Source organism: Rhinopithecus roxellana, chromosome 2 (assembly GCF_007565055.1).
Source record: "Rhinopithecus roxellana isolate Shanxi Qingling chromosome 2, ASM756505v1, whole genome shotgun sequence".
NCBI lineage: Eukaryota > Metazoa > Chordata > Mammalia > Primates > Cercopithecidae > Rhinopithecus > Rhinopithecus roxellana.
In genome coordinates, this window is record NC_044550.1 from 150363985 (window position 1) to 150382077 (window position 18093).

The window sequence follows — 18093 nt, forward strand, 5'->3', positions numbered from 1 at the left end:
TCCATATATACATTTTCTTAAAAGCAAATTGACAATCATGTGCCCAGAGTTTATTCTCTTCCTTTAAATTGTTAATGTTATGGTGTATGTTAATTACTCCTCATTCAACAGTCTTTAGAAACATGATTTTTCAATAACTCCACCCTATTTCTGGATACTATGATTCTATCAAATTTTTCCCATTGCAAATAATACCTCAGTGAACAACTCCCGCCACTTTTACAAACCCATAGACCATTATAAACATATAGTGTTTATTATAAACACCATTATATACACTCAGTGAAATAATTATAAAAGCCATTACCTGAATATTTAAATGAGCAATAAGCTTTTCATTGGTTTTATTTCTAGACTCCAGAGAGAGGACATCAGGAGACCGACCACCATCCAAAGCAACTGACAGTCGTTCTATCTCTCGTTCTCTTAGCTCGATCTGAAGATATAAAGTCATGCTGTCATTTTAAAAAATCTGGTTTTCAGCCAAATGATTAACACTGAACAAACATTTATTTGGACATATTTTCTTATGTCACAATGCATACAAGAGATTAACATTTATATTTGTGTCATATATTATATGCATAAATGCAGAACAAAAATAAATTATATAGAAAATGTCAACAGACATACTGTCAATATATCTTTCATATGTATTTTTACTACAGATTCTTCCTTATTTAATTTTTGTATTTTTTCCCCTCTTTTAAGATTTAACAATGTTTATATAAAAACAAACTTGTTAGCAGATTACACACATGCTCAAGTACTAGAACTGAATCAAAACTACTTCAGTCCCTGGTAGAATAAATAAATGAGTGTAACACACTAAGAAAAGTAAGTTGCTACTGAACCTCAATATTAGAAAGAATAGGAAACTGGGGTGAATTTAATTATCTGTTATTTATGTATGAATTTGGAAAAGCTCACACTTTCAAGCTTTGGCTTTCTTTTTTTTCTCTTTTTGAGACGGAGTTTCACTCTGTCACCCAGTCTGGAGTGCAGTGGCATGATCTTGGGTCACTGCAACCTCTGCCTCCCGGGTTCGAGCGATTCTCCTGCCTCAGCCTACTGAGTAGCTGGGACTACAGGCATGTGCCACCACGCCTAGCTAATTTTTGTATTTTTAGTAGAGATGGGGTTTTACCATGTTGGCCAGGCTGGTCTTGAACTCCTGACCTCAGGTGATCTGCCCAAATCAGCCTCCTAAAGTTCTGGGATTATAGGTGTGAGCCATTGCTCCTGGCCCAAGCTTTGGTTTTCTTAAAATAAATAAATAACCAAGTACTCCAAACATACCAAAAAGTAACAACAACATGGAATGTCTGAGACAGCAGAAATAGCTTGGTATGACTGGATGTAATGTGCATGGGATCTAGTAGTTGGGGATGTCTGAAGAATTAGGATGAAACTAATTATGATTATCCTGGACTAAAGGATGAAATTGATAGGAATAAAAACAGAGGCAGGGAAACCTAATGCAAGAATGCATAAGAAACAATTAATGACTAAAATAAAACAGTGGTAGAGGATAGAACAGAAGAAATAAGTTTAAGAAGCACTTAGCCAGTAGAAATGACAGAACTTGGTGAGTGGTATGTGAAGGCAAAAGAAAGAGATCTAGAAAGACTATAGAATGTGCAGCTGGGCAAACGTTAATGCTACCAACCAAAGTAGAGAATACGGGAGTTGAAACCAGAAGAGAACAAGTCCAGTACAAGGCATATGAGTACAAAAAGACTACAATCAAGTGGAAATGTCCAGTGTGAAGGTGGGTATATGGGTCTGGAGTTCAGCAGAGAAGTCTGAGCCAGAGAGAGATGGAGGAGTCATCAATACACAGGCAATATTTTAAACCAAGAGAGCGATGAGGACACTTGAGAAAAGATACAGAAGAGAAGAAGGGGTCAAAGACAGAATTCAGGAAAATAGTAATATTTCAGGGAGTGGACAGGTGAAACAAACCAAAAAAACCCATTACAATAGGCTTAAAAAAAAGAAAACTGGAAAAAAATGAAGTCATGGAAAAGTTTCAAAGAGCAATTATCAATACTACCAACTACCACAGAGTAGGTCAAGAAAACAGACCCTTAAGTATCCTTTTGGCTCTAACAATTAATGTTACTGATGTAATTAACTAGACTAGTGAGTGCAGAAGACAGACTACAATAGGTTAAGGAGTGAGCAGGAGGTGGAGAAGCAGAGACAGAAATGGAGCTATCAAGTAAGACAGTCTTTGGAGAAGTATGCATAGAGAGGGAGAAGGAATCCTCAAGAGGAAGAGGTAGTTAAAAGAGTTTTTTGGCCGGGCGTGGTGGCTCACACCTGTAATCCCAGCACTTTGGGAGGCCAAGGTGGGAGGATCATGAGGTCAGGAGATCGATACCATTCTGGCTAACATGATGAAACCCCGTCTCTACTAAAAAATAACAAAAAATTAGCCAGGCATGGTGGTGGGTGCCTGTAGTCCCAGCTACTCAGGAGGCTGAGGCAGGAGAATGGCATGAACCCAGGAGGCGGAGCTTGCAGTGAGCCGAGATCATGCCACTGCACTCCAGACTGGGCGACAGAGCGAGACTCCATTTCAAAAAAAAGAGTTTTTGAAAAGGGATGTTAGCTATGACAATAGAAGTACATCTTCACAGGATTGTTATGAAGATTAAATTAATCATTGTAAAGTGGTTATACAAGTACTTATTAAAGAAAAAAAGAATAATTGATTAAAGCAAGGTCCTAAGGAAAAAAGAGGAAATGGGGTCAAGAGCACAGGCAACTCAGCCTTAAATAGGATGAACAATACCCCGCCCACTAAGTCTTAAGACAGCCTGAGTGCAAATATGGCTAATTTTAATGGTAGAGATAGAAAGTTGAGACAAGGTGACTTTCTCAGAAGATGGAATTTTTCTTTTTTTCTTTTTTTTTTCTTAGATGGAGTTTTCGCTCTTGTTGCCCAGGCTGGAGTGCAATGGCATGATCTCGGCTCACCACAACCTCTGTCTCCCAGGTTCAAGCGATTCTCCTTCCTCAGCCTCCCGAGTAGTTGGGATTACAGGCATGCACCACCATGCCCAGCTAATTTTGTATTTTTAGTAGAGATGGGGTTTCTCCATGTTGGTCAGGCTGGCCGCCAACTCCCGACCTCAAGTGATCCACTCACCTCGGCCTCTCAAAGTGTTAGGATTACAGGCATGAGCCACCACGCCTGGTCGATTTTCTTTAACTCCATTTTTATCCAACTAATCTTCAAAACACTTTAAAGATCTAGTCATACCAACACCTAAGTTACATCTATATTTGTGTGTGCAGATCACTCAAAAAAAAAATGCAGTCAATGCAGAAAATGAAAAACGTGTTACCCAATTTAACCTTCAGGACGCATATTAAGAAAACAAGCCTGTAATTACCCAAATCAGAGTTTAGCCAAGACATCAATAGAAATTACGAAAAGACAAAGCTTTCTATGGTTATAATACAACTCTGCATCTACTAGTTCTCCTGATTCTTCAGAAAACTGTTGTACGAGGACTAGTGCTTGTAGAGAAAACAAAAAAAACATGGCAACACAAAAGAGTAACTTTCTAAGAGACTGATGTTCAATATGACAAAATCTATAAAAAGTAGAAAAATTGCAAAAGTACAATTGTAAAACATAGCACACTTCAATGAAAACAGTAATATGGTTATAAAATTATATTTGGGGAGATAAATGATTCAGCTAAAAGAAAAACCAAACAAAAACTACTATTCACCTCAATGAATAGTGAAGGGAATGGAGTAAATAAGTGCTCTTCAATCCATCAATCCTCCCACCTCAGCCTCCCAAGTACCTGGGACCATAGGCACATGCCACCACACTTGGCTAATTTTTAAATTTTTTGAAGAGACAGACTAAGTAAGTAAAGCCACCTAAGCTATTCCAGCTATTAACTCTATTAACAAATCTGATGAAAAAGATAAAAGCTATATAAAAACTCAGTATCAGTAATTTCAAATATAACCAATTCTATTTACAATCACAGCATACCTATCTCAATCCCTACTATGCAAGTAAATAAAAATCCTACCTGCTTGCTATAATCGCTCACCCCACTTTCCATCACTGCTAACTTTTCTTGTAGCTGGCGGACTTCCTGTTGAAGTTCTTGAATCCTGAAAAGCACTTTAAATTAATGCCAATATACTTTTGTTAGGAAAAACAAAACAAGAAACGAAGCTAGATGTGTTATTTCATAAATTCTATACTTTCAGCTTCTCAAAGAGGTAGGACGTACTGTGCCAAAGGGTCCCCAAATCAACATAAAATATAGTACATCATCATGGAGAGTTGGTTTGTAAGAATAGATTTAAAACTGAGTAGAAAATAATTTGTAACTCAGATACGCTGTGCAAGAAACACCTCACTATTGCATTTTGATCCCCAGGAAAATTCTTTGAGGTACTGCTGCCAATTCTTAGGTTTAGAAAACTGAGGTTTACTCCAAAATTCACAGGCTTAGTAAGTGAAATAAGAAACTAAAATGTGTTTACTGCCCCTAACCCTGTATTGCCTAATACTACTTTGAAACTCTGGAGAGAAAGATCATATGTAACTACAGCAAAAAACCTATTCCTTCTGGAACTTGTTAATTCTAACAGAATCAAGGTTTTGTCCAAATTACCTGAATTGTTCAGGTACATTATGACATAATCTATTTTCATATTGGAAAGACAAAGCCGGAAGCCAGGTCTGCTTTTTTTTCTTTTTTGAGTCAGGGCCTTCCTTTGTTACCCAGGCTAGAATCCAGTGGCCTGATCACAGCTGACTGTAGCCTCAACCTCCCCAGCTCCATCAAGCCTCCCACCTCAGCCTCCCAAGTACCTGGGACCATAGACACATGCCACCACACTTGGGTAATTTTTAAATTTTTTGTAGAGAGTTTTTCCACATTGCCGAAGCCGATCTTGAACTCCTGGGCTTAAGCAATCCTCCTGCCTCGGCCTACCAAAATGCTGGGATTACAGGCGTGAGCCACAGTGCTTTCAGCCCCAGGTCTGTTTTTAAAAGAGATTTTCCATGGGGTGGAGTAAATGAGGCTGCATACGGCTTGTACTTGAGGTTAACTGGAACCAGCATTTTCTACTAATCTAGGTTTAGGAGAAGAGTATGCATGCAGCTGCACTCATATAAATGCACTGAATGACTCTGAATACAAACAAAATGTGCATATATAAATTAAACAGGACAATTAAAAGAGACGAATGTCACTTATGCAGCCCAAATAATTCCCTAAATAATACTAACACATTGTCTGAAAAGTCCTAGATTATAAAAACAAAACACTTTCCAGTTAAGGTCAAATAACTATGTAAAAATATTGTGTGACAACTGAGTGAAGAGATCCTAATCAGTAGCTCAAAGGGTCTTGCCCTGTGTCCCAGGCTCGAGTAAAGTGGTTCAATCTCAGCTCATTGCAACCTCTGCCTCCTAGGTTCAAGCGATCTGCCTACCTCAGCCTCCTAAGTAGCTGGGACTACAGGTGCATGCCACCATGCTCAGCTAATTTTTAATTTTTTTTTTAGATACAAGGTCTCACTAAATTATTGCCCAGGCTGGTCTCGAATTCATAGGTTCAAGCAATCCTCCTGCCTCAGCCTCCCAAAATGCTGGGATTAACAGGTGTGAGCCACTGCACCTGGTCCCAGTGATCTCTTTTAGATTGATCAACTGAGATTAATAAAATCCCCCACATTCTCTGCATAATCTACAAAATAAAAAGTTACCTGCATGAACTATTTCCATTAGTGTATTCTATACTTTGAAATGCTTCTCCAGCTATTATCATGGAGACTAGTGCTCATCCTTTGAGTCTCTTACAATTTTCTTAATGGTGTTTTGTGAATTTATAATTTGAGCCTCTTAGAATTTTCTTAATGATGTTTTGTGAATTTCTCATCTCATCTCTAGTACTGGACTACAAACTTCTCAAAAGCAGAAACACCATCTTCTTCATCTTTATATCCTCAGAACACTTACACAGTGCCTTGCCCAGGAGGTTTAATAACGTTTCAATCAAATGGAATTTATATATGATTCAAATGTAAGGAAATATAAACACAGAGCTAGAGAAAGCATTAAAAAAGGAATTTCAAATCCAGTTACAAATCTCTTCATATTTAACTGGCAGTTGACATAAATCTGAAGTAATAAAGATTCCTGCAAAAGATACCTCTTACTTGGAGATGACACAAAATGTCAAAGCAGCTCTACTTAAACAGGTTCTTGATGGCACTAAAGTATTTTTAAACCAGTGTGAACAGAAACCTTAGATATACGATCTACTTGATCAAAGTTTCAAAACAAGTAAAAACATTTTATATCAATCTGAAAGTATTTACTGAGTGCCTGTGCAAAGTTCTGTGCTAGACACTGGAGAGACAACAGTTAACAAGACAATAAGCCCTCCTATCAAGAAACTTAGAGCTAACTGAGTGCTCAATTAACTCAAGCCAAGAAAGAATTATTTAATGCACCTGTTATCAGCCACTTGTAGGAGGTCTGCAATGTAAGGGTCATCTGGTTGAGGAACCGGATATGAACTGACTTCAGAGGGAGGAACCGGTTCATCAATTTGCATACGCTGGCGCCTGAAAGCAATACTTCTTTTCTTGCCACCTAAAAAGAATGAGTGTTTTAAAAAATTAAGAAGAAACAAAACCATGTCTTAGAATTAAATATTCCAGGTTAGCCTTTTGGTTATAAAGTGTGTTGCAGTTCATAATACATATTGATAAAATATTTTCTCCATCAATATGTAAATATCCACCCTGATCTTTAACTAAACAATGCAGTCCTAAAAACCTCAACAAGACATGGTTATCAAACAAGTTTTATATGCCTGCATGCTTGGCATATATGCCCAGGCTTAATATGTCTGTCCACTAGATGGGGATAAGACTTTGGCAAGTTTAAAAGCTGAATATGGCCGGGTACGGTGGCTCACGCCTGTAATCCCAACACTTTGGAAGGCCGAGGCTGGTGGATCACCTGAGGTTGGGAGTTCGAGACCAAGCCTGGCCAACATGGTGAAACCCCCTCTCTACTAAAAATACAAAAAAATTAGCTGGGCGTGGTGGCGGGCACCTATAATCCCAGCTACTTGGGAGGCTGAGGCAGGAGAATCGCTTGAACCCGGGAGGCAGAGGTTGCGGTAAGCCGAGATCGTGCCACTGCACTCCAACCTGGGCAACAAGAGTGAAACTCCATCTCAAAAAAAAAAGCTGAATGTGCCTGTGGTGTTGACTATTATGAGCTCAAGAAATTATCACTAGCAGAAAACTGGCAGTGAGAACTAAAATACGCATGCTTATTAAGTAATATCAACATAGCAGATAACTGAAATCGTAAGTAGCAAACTTAGAATGAACGGAATGTCATCTGTAAAATAAAGCCAAGCTATAACCTGAATTAGGAGGGAATGTTTTCTTAATCTTTACAAGTAGTAGGACTAAATTTTCTTACAGCTAGATATATCTTGTCTTGGTCAAAAATACATAGACAATGTATCTTTTTAAGGATTTTGCCAAGATTAGAAGTATATTTGAAAAACTAGAAGATCCTCGTGAAGAACAAACATAATTCACAATTTTGTCTCATTAGAATTCTAACAAATTTTGTATACTCCTACAGAAGTAGGAGTATACAAAAGGAGTTTTAAGGGTAAGAAAACTGGGCCAAAAGTATTTAAATGACCTGCTTGTTGACACACCTGAACACAGCTAACCATTCCTTCTTTCTTTACCTCCTGGTTTTCCTGCTTGGTGGCTCCTCAGTTTCTTTCAGAAACCGTCTTCTTCCACCTGTCCCTTAAATACCAACTTCCCTAGCATCTGACTCTGGGTCTCCTCTCTTTCCAGTCTACATAATCTCAGTAGATAATTCTTACTATACCCATAGCTTCAATTACCATGAGACTCCAATGACTCTCAAATTTGCATTTCCACCAGGGCCCACACTTTTGAGAACAGATCTACATATCCCACTGTTTGCCAAAAATTTAGACATGCATGTTTTCTGGGTATAGCATATTCCACACATCCGAAAGTGGACTCCTGCTCTGCTTCCCACATTCTCTAACTTAAGAAATAGTATCACCCTCCACCTACCCATTCACTCGAAAGAGAAGTCTGAGAATTCCTCTGCTTCCCAAATCTACACTTAGTCACTATATTGATTACACATCTTGAATCTCTCTGGAGTCTATCCCATTCTTTCCTCAGGAAACCTGATTATCCTCTTTTTAGGCTTAATCTTCTAGTTACTTTCAAGGTTGACTCCCACTTTTCTCCATCTCTTCTGCCTTTGGCTCACAGTCCCCGTGTCCATCTATCTCATTTACTAAACTATCTCACGGTCCACTGAGTCTTCCCCCACCCTGCCTTCACAGTTCTAATCTGTCCATTCTCAGGAGTTTCCTCTCCCCTCAACCTCAGGCACACAATAAAATGACTACACTTTGGCCTTTGTCATCACTCAGAACTCTGCTGGCTTCTAGTTCTTCAACTCCAAAATTCCATTCTGACTGTAATCTTCATAGCAAACAAATTACTTTTGGTACTCACCATGCTCTTTAATCTGTCTTGACCTAGTCCCATAAACCAGCAGCCACCTGTTACTCACTTAATTTCATAATCTTGATCCCATGGTTCAGCTATCTTAATGATTTTGTCACTAATATTGTAGATTCTTCCACCAACCCATACCTGCTGAACAATCACCAACTCTGGATGTGGCCCATCGTTTCATTTTTTTGAGACAGGGTCTCACTCTATCACCCAAGCTGGAGTGCAGTGGTACACTCTCATCTCACTGCAACCTCTGCCTCCCAGGCTCAAGCAATCCTCCCACCTCAGCCTCCCAAGTAGCTGGAACTATAGGCTTGCGCCACCATGCCCAGCTAATTTTTGTATTTTTGGTAGAGATGGGGTTTCCCACACTGGTCTCAAACTGGGCTCAAATGATCTGCCCACTTCAGCCTCCCAAAGTGTTGGGATTACAGGTGTGAGCCACCACACCTGGACCCATCATTTCTTTTTCTTGCTCTATAACTACTGAGCATAATGCTAAAAATAGTAAAATAAACTAAGAAAGTACATAATTTCCAAATTCTTTAATGAGTATGAATTACTTTTACAACTAAAATAATAATGATAATAATAATAGAAAAAAGAATTTAAAATATTGATTAGAGAAAGCTCTGGGCATTAAAGTTAGACTACTTGTATCTGAGTAACTAACACTACATACATTTCTAAGCACACATATAAATTACTACCCAGATTAGAAATAAATAAGAAGTTTATGGTCTATTCAATATATATTTTCAAACACTAAAGTCTAAGCATGAAAATACAATCCAAAGTCCTATTTTAGTTATGACGTTAACATTGTTAAAAGATTAAATGTGTACAATTTGTCTTGAGAAGGAATCGATTTACCTGGAGTTTGTACTACAGCATGCAAATTCTTTTCTTGAAGTTGTTGAATTCTTTCATTCTTAGCTTTGCTCTCTTTCTCCAACAGTTTGAGTTTATGAACATATTGGTTATTTAGAAATTTCAGATCATCTGTTTCACGTGCACACTTCTTCAATGAAGTTTTCAACTCTTAAAATGAAAAAGATTCAAAGACTATTTTAAAGATCAAGAAATCCAATGAAGGTTTTCCATTTCACAAAATACAAAAAGTCGTATCAATTTAAAAGTCTCCACCTGCTTCTTACGCATGCTTTAGTAGAAACGTATTCCTTCTTCTACTATTATTAACAAAACTGCAAATAACTCACTAAGCACAAAAGGGAATCTTCATTTTGCAGCTATTGTATGAGCCTAATGTACATCATAGCTTTTGATCCAGTAAATTGGGTCTGAAGCTAAAGGATTACCAATTCATACCATGGATTAAAGTTTTCTACTTAATATAAGAATAATTCATACTAAGATAACCATATAATTATCTTTTCCCTAGTACCTTTGAAATCATCCTATTCTACTTGACAGCTCAAAGACTGACTATAAAACAGTCAGCATGATACATGGCTTTCACTTTATTTACTACTTTTATTTTCAGTAAGGGAAAAACAAAAGTTGTTTCAAGAACATTTCTTCAAATCCAGCATTTAATATTCCCTATGGCAATTTTAATTCTAAAATTTTAATTCTAAAAATGTAATCCACATATAGTGATTACCATAGCTATATAATGCACATTTATTTTCCTTCTCAGGAACTCTTCAACATACCCTATAGTATATTTCAGGGGCTATTAGCAGAAGGACTACCATATTTTCTTTTCTTTTTTTGAAACAAGTTCTCACTATGTTGCCTAGGCTGGTCTCAAACTTCTGGACTCAAACAATCCTCCCACCTTAGACTCCCGAGTAGCTGGGAGTATAGGCACACACCATCCAGCTGTAGGACTACTATATTTTCTAATCGATAGTTTTAAAATTAGACATTAGCCTTTCCTTCTAAAACAAAAAGGACAAAGACATTGCATTTTAAAAATTATCAAATTTTCACTTACCTTTAACGTGTTGGTCCGAATGTTCTCTCAGTTTCATTAACTCTAGGTATAATTCATTATTTTCTCTACTCAATCTTGCATTTTCAAGTTTATAGGGTTCCAAAACAAAATCAAAATTGGCACTTTCTTTTTCAGCTTTCACAGCAGATAATTTTGATTGCCGAAGGCTCTCTGTTGTATGAACTAAGTCGCTAAAAGAACAGAAAATTTAAATACCAGGAAATATTTCATTAACTTTCTAATAACTAAAAACATATTTCTAAAGAGGCTTAAAATACAGTCATGTACCACATAATGACATTTTGGTCAATGACAGACCACATATAGGAAGGAAAGTAGTTCTGTAAGATTTATAATGGGGGGAGCTGAAAAATTCCTATTGCCTCATGAGATCCTGTTCATTGTAACACTGTAGCACAATACAATACCTTTTCTATGTTTACATATGTTCAGATATACAAATAGGCACCACTGTGTTACAATTGCCTCTATAGTATTCAGTATAGTAACATGCTGTCCAGGTTTGTAGCCTAAGAGACATAGGATATAGATCATATAGCCTAGGTTTGTGGTAGGCTATACCATCTAGATTCGTGTAAGCACACCCTATGATGTCGGTACAACGACAAAATCACCTAATGAATGACATGTTTCTCAGAACGTGTCACTGTCATGAAACTATCCACGACTGTATTTGAAGACCAGTGAAGCAGACAAAGAACTTCAGGGGAAAAAAAAAAAAGGAACTTAAGGGAGAAGTGTCTCTCAATTATATCAGATACCCAAAAAACAGTAATTCTGTTCACAGAGAAAACCCTCAGAAATGTTGACTTTGAACAGTACAGCATGAGCGGTGACCTTTACAGTTCTGCAATGTGTAAGGCCTGGATTGATGGCAGGGAAAAAACAGATGAGCTTCATGACTGAAAGACCTTCCGAAAAGCTACCCTTTTCTTTACCGAAGCATGAAGTTCAATCAGAAATGAGTTAAATGGATTAGGGATCATACAGGTTTAAAACTGTATTTTTGTCTTTACCTGAAAAGTTTTTCTACCAAAGGTAAACACTCTACTGTCAGAGTCTGGCGGTATCCCAGCTGATCCAGTCTTTTCCTAATATTAATATACTTTCTTTCTACAGCTGTAGTCATCTTGTACTTCCAAAACAAGTTTTATTCACTTCCAAAAATTAAAGTCCTGAGAGAAAAGAATGAAACATCGTTATCTTCTTATAGCTATGATCGTTGTTTCACAATAAGAAGAAAAAATTATTTTAATATGAAGCAATTATTTTTTGTTTTTCTTCAGGTAGGTAGCCTTCTGGAAAATTCAGATTTAAAGCCAATGCTTATGATATTCCTGTTGCTGCATTAAAATAAATACTTCTTCATACAACTAAATGTAAAAGTTAAAATACTAAAGCTTCTAAGAGAAAACAAAGATTTTTCCCAAGCCTGAAGTAGGTAGAGACTTCTTAGAGAGGTCTCTTTTAAAAGCACTAAACATAAAAGATAAATTTGATAAACTGGACTTCATCAAAATTTAAAATGTCTCCTCATCAAAATACTCAAGAAAACAGAGAAGGCAAACCAAAGAGTGGGAGAAAATATTCACAATATCTGACAAAGGATTTGTATAGGGAATATAAAAGGAACGCTTACAGCACAATAGTAAGACAAACATCCCAATAAGAACATTGATTTGGGCTAAAACTAAAATTTAGTTGCGCTAAAGACTCAAACAGACACCTCGCACAGGTGTCTGAATGGGAATAACGATGTGAAATGGTGCTCAACAGTAGTCAATATGGAAATACAAATTAAAACAACAAGGTACAATTTATCCCAAACTAGAATGACTAAAATTACAAGGACCGACAATAGCAAATGTCGACAAAGATCTGGAGCAACTAGAATCTTCACACACTGCTGACAGGAGTGTAAAATCACTTTGGAAAAAGTCTGGCAGTTTTTTATAAAGTTAAACATACTTCTAGACTATAACCCTGTGATTCTATTCCCAGGTATTTATAGAAATAAAAAATATCCACAAAAAGACTCTACAAGAACGTTCACAGGAGCTTTACTCATAGTAGCCCCAAATTGGAAACAACCTAAACCCCATCAACAGCAGAAGGCATAAACTATGATATATTTATACAATGCAATATTAAGGGATAAAAGAAACTACTGATATACATCAACAGCATGGATGAATCTCAAAAACATTATTTGAGCAAAAGAAACCAGACATATACTGTACGACTCCATTTATATTAAGTTGATGAACAAGTAAAATTAAACTATGGGGTCAGAAATTAAAACAGATGTCTGGGGAGGTGAGGCAGCTGCAGATTGCCTGTTAGTTAAGAGACAACTTTTTAGGGTAATGAAAATATTACATTGATTGGGATAGTGGTTACACAAGTGTATACATTTAGACAATGTACTTTTCAAATAGTACACTTAAGCTCTATGCATTTCACCATGTAGATTTCACTTCAATTAAAAAAAAAGACACACATAAGTACCTCTGTTCAAGTTCTTATCTTTGTCTTTTTAAATATTTATAAATATATTCCTATCAATCTGCCCTAAAATGCAGTTATCCAAAGATCATTTCTTTTTTTCAATTTTTATTTTTACCTTTTTTAGAGAGAGGGTCTTGCTATGTTGCCCAGGCTGGTCTCCAACTCCTGAGCTCAAGGTATTCTCCCACCTCTACCTCCCAAAGTGCTAGGTTTACTGGTGTGAGCCAATACGCTCGGCCCAAAGATCATTTCTTTAGAAACTTTGCTCTTTTCTAACCTTTGCTAACTAACTGCAGTCATGGTACTCATATTTCTAAGCCAAATAAAAATTTTGTTTTACATCTGTTGTTCTTCACAATATATTAAAAACGCATTACATGCACGAGCATACATGTAAAAGCCGATCCTCACAACTACCCTGTGAGGGAGAAAGACCAACGATAACATCCCCACTTAAACATGAGGAAAGGCTGCCTCAAGAAAGTAACTCTTCCAAAACCACGGGGCCACAAAGTAGGTGGGCAGTCATCAGAGACCAGGTCTCCTGAGTCCCGGTCCAGCACTCTGGTTTCTGTACCATGCTTCCTCAACTTACCAAATCATTTCTAAATCAGTCACTCTCCTTGGTGACTCCTTTCTGTATATCTTTCTCTTTGCTCTTGTTAACTTTTCTTGAATCGCTTCCTAATGGATTTCCTAGGTTCCTTCCACAAGAGACACCTAAGTGATGCAGGGTTTTTAGCGAAATTCCTGCAAACATCAGAAATACACCTGACAAATCCAGGTGTATTGCTAGCAGGGTGTAAACTTAAAGGGGTGCACCACTCAAAACATTTCCCCTCTTTGCTACCAACTCCAGTTACCCGGAGATAATACCTCCTCACATCCCGCTTTGGAGGGGAGGGAATGAGAATGAATAGGAATCAATAAATCATGGGCAGGGCCTCAATACACAGGACAGATTAAAATCCTCCCAGACAGAAACATGTTAGGCCGTCCCCACCATGAACTGTTGCCTTCCCCCGTATTTGCCATCCAAATATGGTGGCTATACTCTAAGTTTCTAGCAAAGCAACATAAAAGGTTCGGTTTGGGAGTCACCCATACATATATGTGTAGAAGTATCTGGGGTTTGGCGTCTGAAAACCAGTACATTTAATGTTGTATGTACATGTGCACGGGGTTAAAAAAACAAAACAAAACCGCAAACAACAAAGAAACCCGTTAGCTGTGGTTATCTCGGAGTCCTTTCGTATTGAACTCAAAGTAGTAAAGGCGGGAAAGCAGTGGAGAGGCTTCAAAGGAGCTGGGTGAAGGTTAATTAAAGGCTGTCGTCCTACGCTTTGGGACATTTTTGTTACAAAGAGCATGGATGATTGTGACACTGAGACGGCATTTTAATGTTTAAATCGGACCACTGGTCAACAACAAGCCTGTCTGCACGGCCTACACTGACGCTCCGTGACAAGCTGGCCCAAGCTCCCCTCCCGCCAATCTCCGGTTTGCAACTTTACCGTCGGGTGTTGACACGAAGGACGTGTGGGGGCGGGGTGGGTGGGAAGAGTCCCCGCGCCCCTCCCCACCCGGTCCGACCCGGCCCGGCCTCACTTCCTCCCGCGGCCGCGCGGCCTCCCGGCAGCGCCCGAGCCCGGCCCCCGGGTACCGCCCAGAAGGCGAAGGCGGCGCCACCACCGCCGCAGCTGGTCCCCTCGCTCCCACGGCCGGACTCACCGGCAGCTTCAGCCGCATTGCCTTCGGGCCTCGATTTCCCCCACTAGCTCCTTCCGCCCAGGCACGGGCTCCGGTGCTAGGGCAGTTTGAAAATGGCGCGGAGGGACGATCGGGGCCGGCACTGAGGAGGCGCCGCGGTTACCCTGGTGACGGGAGCGGCGGACGGTGCGCGGCTCGCGGCTCGCGGCGGGGACGCGCTTGGCGACGATGGCGGCGCTCCAGTGCCCGGAAATGCAACGGCCCGGACAGCGCGAGGCCACGGCGCCCCCTGGAGGTCGGCGCCCGCGGCCGTCAAATGCCAAACCTCAGCTAGTGCCTGAGCTGGCATCCTCTTCCTCCTGTCGGCAGGAGGTGTGGATCTCCTACTGCGTATGCGGCGAAAACGCCGCCCCAGTACCAGACCCTGCAGCGGAGTAGTTTTCACTTGCAAGGTCAACACCTGCTCACCACGTAATCCCCAAACGCAGATACCAGGTTGTCTCTGCAACTTTTCCTGACAACCACCCAATGCAATTAATTGTTCCACAATAGTATCTCCCTGAGGCTCTGTGTAGATCCATGGAATTCATCCATCAAAATACAATCATTTGTTGACCTGCCTCTCCCTGCCGCCCCCAACTGTGAATTCCTTGAGTCAGAGACTATTTTACTCAGCAAAACATTTGTGAGTGGAATTAAATTGAAATAAACTGTTATAGTCCACTCATAGATGGAAAACACATAGTAAAATCCTAGAATTCCATTTCTCCCCTGAAAATTTCCCAGACGATCAGAGGGAGTTTCATTCTTTACTGTTTACTTTTCTCCCAAATAGGCCTTCTGAGGCAGCAGAATAGGGAAGGAAGTCAGAAGACTGACCAGCTCATACATATGGAATGCATATCGTACATACACTTAAAAGCATGGCAAACTCACGCAGGCGCACTAAGAGAGAAAAACAAGAAAACGGATATGACAATTATAGGAAATCCCCTCCCTAGAGTTAAGGAAGAGTAGAAAGTGGGCATAAAAGAACAAAGGCTATTTTAATCCAGGGCTGACACCACTTGAAAATCAGCCCGTTCCTCTCTCTGGAACATTCTTTGCTTAATAAATTTTGTGGAGTGGTTATTTGTGAGTCTCATCCAATTCTTTGTTCACAACACCAAGAACCTGGAATATATGGTAACATATTTTGGTGAGCCAGCCAGGAGGTAAGCCCAAAAGAACTGGGACTTTTTATTTTCTTTCTTTTTTGCTTCAGCTCTTTCACTTTGGTTTAAAGCTGCCTTTTGCTGGCACGGATTGGGCAGTTAAGAGCCAAAAAGGCACCGGCCACTTGAAGACTCCCATTGTTGTGGGAAAGCAGAGGATCAGAGAGACCAATGGGTAGAGCAGGAAGACTTAATATTAAGGTGTGCACCGGCTCAGTGGATTTGCATCCAAAAAGCTGAGCCCTGAACAAAGACAGAGCTTGACTTATATAGGCTAAACTACAGAAGCAGAACCAAGGCAGTAAATCATACAGTGACAGGTTTCGTAATCTATAGCATAACTGCTGACTTCGCATAACTTGTGGCTTTGCTTAGCTTGTGGCCTTGCAGCTGTATCAAAAGAAAAACAGGAACCTACAAATCTTGCTAAACACAGGCAAAAATAGTCATAATTAATGGTCTAAAGAAAGAGAAACAGTAAAGGAATTTGTTTTTCTTAACCATTGCTCGGGGGTGTTTGGAGCTCATTCCTGGCTTCTTAGACTAGGTCACCATGACTTTCCTATAGCCTTGCTTGTTACTATTCTTAGAATGAGTAAATGCAGTACAAAACTTATTTCTTTCTTTAAATTCCTGCCTCAACGTGACAGGATAACCTGATTGGGGAATGGAACAGATAAGTCCCACCGGGTACAAGATCAATCCCTGCAACAGTGAGATGCATGTTTGTGCGGCTATAATTATTACATTATTTGCTGCTTGTTTTTTTTTTTTTGTTTTTTTTGTTTGTTTTTGAGATGGAGTCTCACTCTGTCGCCCAGGCTGGAGTGCAGTGGTGTGATCTCGGCTCACTGCAAACTTTGCCTCCTGGGATCAAGCAATTCTCCTGCCTTAGCCTCCTGAGTAGCTGGGATTACAGGCACCCGCCACCACGCCTGGCTAATTTTTGTATTTTTAGTAGAGACAGGGTTTCACCATGTTGGCCAGGCTAGTCTCGAACTCCTGGCCTCAGGTGATCTGCCCACCTTGGCCTCCCAAAGTGCTGGTATTTACAGGTGTGAGCTACCATGCCCAGCCAGCCACCATGCCCGGCCTTGCTGTCTGTTTTAATTTTTTTTCTTCCTTTGTGTTGGGATATCATGTTAGACCAATTAGAGATATCCCCCAAACCCAAAGGGCCAGGGCAATAGGTAACTGTCTGTGGGGAGCCCAAGGGTTAGCATCAGCCCGAAGATGAGGGCCAACCACCTGGATAATGAGAGTACCCTGCTTCTTCTGTGAGGGATCAGATCTAGATTGTTTTAATTTAGTACATCTGGTGCTAAAAGAAAACTCCTGGTGGAGACTCTTGGATCATTGCATAACTTGTGCAGTGGATCCATGGGGAAATTGCTGTGCCTGGTTTATCTCATATAGCTAGAGGGCACTCTACTACCTTATTGAGAGGCCAGTCTCTAATAACAAATTTAAACTAGGCAGTCTGCAATTCCTTGCCCTTCAGTGTAGAGTTACTACTAAATAGTTAAGGAAACCATTTGGGAAGAAACACTTTTGGCCCGCTACTGGTATACTAGAAGCCAAAGGTTACACCCAGGAACTAAAGGGAAACTTATCATAGGTGACCAATTATGGCAGGATCCTTCTTCAAATGGCACTGGTGCCCACTATGGCTAGAAACATTTGGAACTCAGAGGATAGGACCATTTGGGGGATGCTCCAATGGACCAAAATTACAGTCCAGATCCTTCAGTAGGGGACACCCTTAAGGGAGACTCTAGATGTAAACTCATGAACCTATGAGACTCCCTTCTTCTTTTCCACAGAGTAGTCATGGGAAACACTCCCTCAGTCCTGTCTGACTCCCCTCTTGGCTGCATCTTCAATCATTGCAATCAGTTTGACCCTGAAAACCTGTGAAAGAAATGCCTAATATTTTATTGTAACACCTTTTGGCCTCAATTTCAGCTAGGGAGTCAAGAGCAATGGCCAATGGAGTCTCAATTATGACACCATCCTCCAATTAGATCTATTTTGTAAGAGACAAGGCAAATGGTCAGAAATACCATATGTTCAAGCCTT

General features: G+C 39.8%; 1 protein-coding gene across 2 annotated transcripts in view; it reads right to left on the reverse strand.

Moving 5' to 3' along the window:
* The window catches only part of CEP135 (centrosomal protein 135), an 81909-nt gene extending 66855 nt beyond the window's left edge, over positions 1 to 15054 (reverse strand). Inside the window, exons 1-7 of one of the 2 annotated variants that reach the window (XM_010355235.2) lie at positions 14822 to 15054; positions 11599 to 11757; positions 10562 to 10752; positions 9475 to 9642; positions 6511 to 6652; positions 4065 to 4149; positions 308 to 436 (exon numbers count right to left, since the gene is read on the reverse strand). In XM_010355235.2, coding sequence (XP_010353537.1) covers positions 308 to 436; positions 4065 to 4149; positions 6511 to 6652; positions 9475 to 9642; positions 10562 to 10752; positions 11599 to 11711 — 828 coding nt within the window. In that variant the 5' untranslated portion in view covers positions 11712 to 11757; positions 14822 to 15054. The remainder of the gene's footprint in view (positions 1 to 307; positions 437 to 4064; positions 4150 to 6510; positions 6653 to 9474; positions 9643 to 10561; positions 10753 to 11598; positions 11758 to 14821) is intronic. The other variant, XM_030922244.1, reaches the window with a different exon arrangement.
* Positions 15055 to 18093: the final 3039 nt, after the last annotated feature.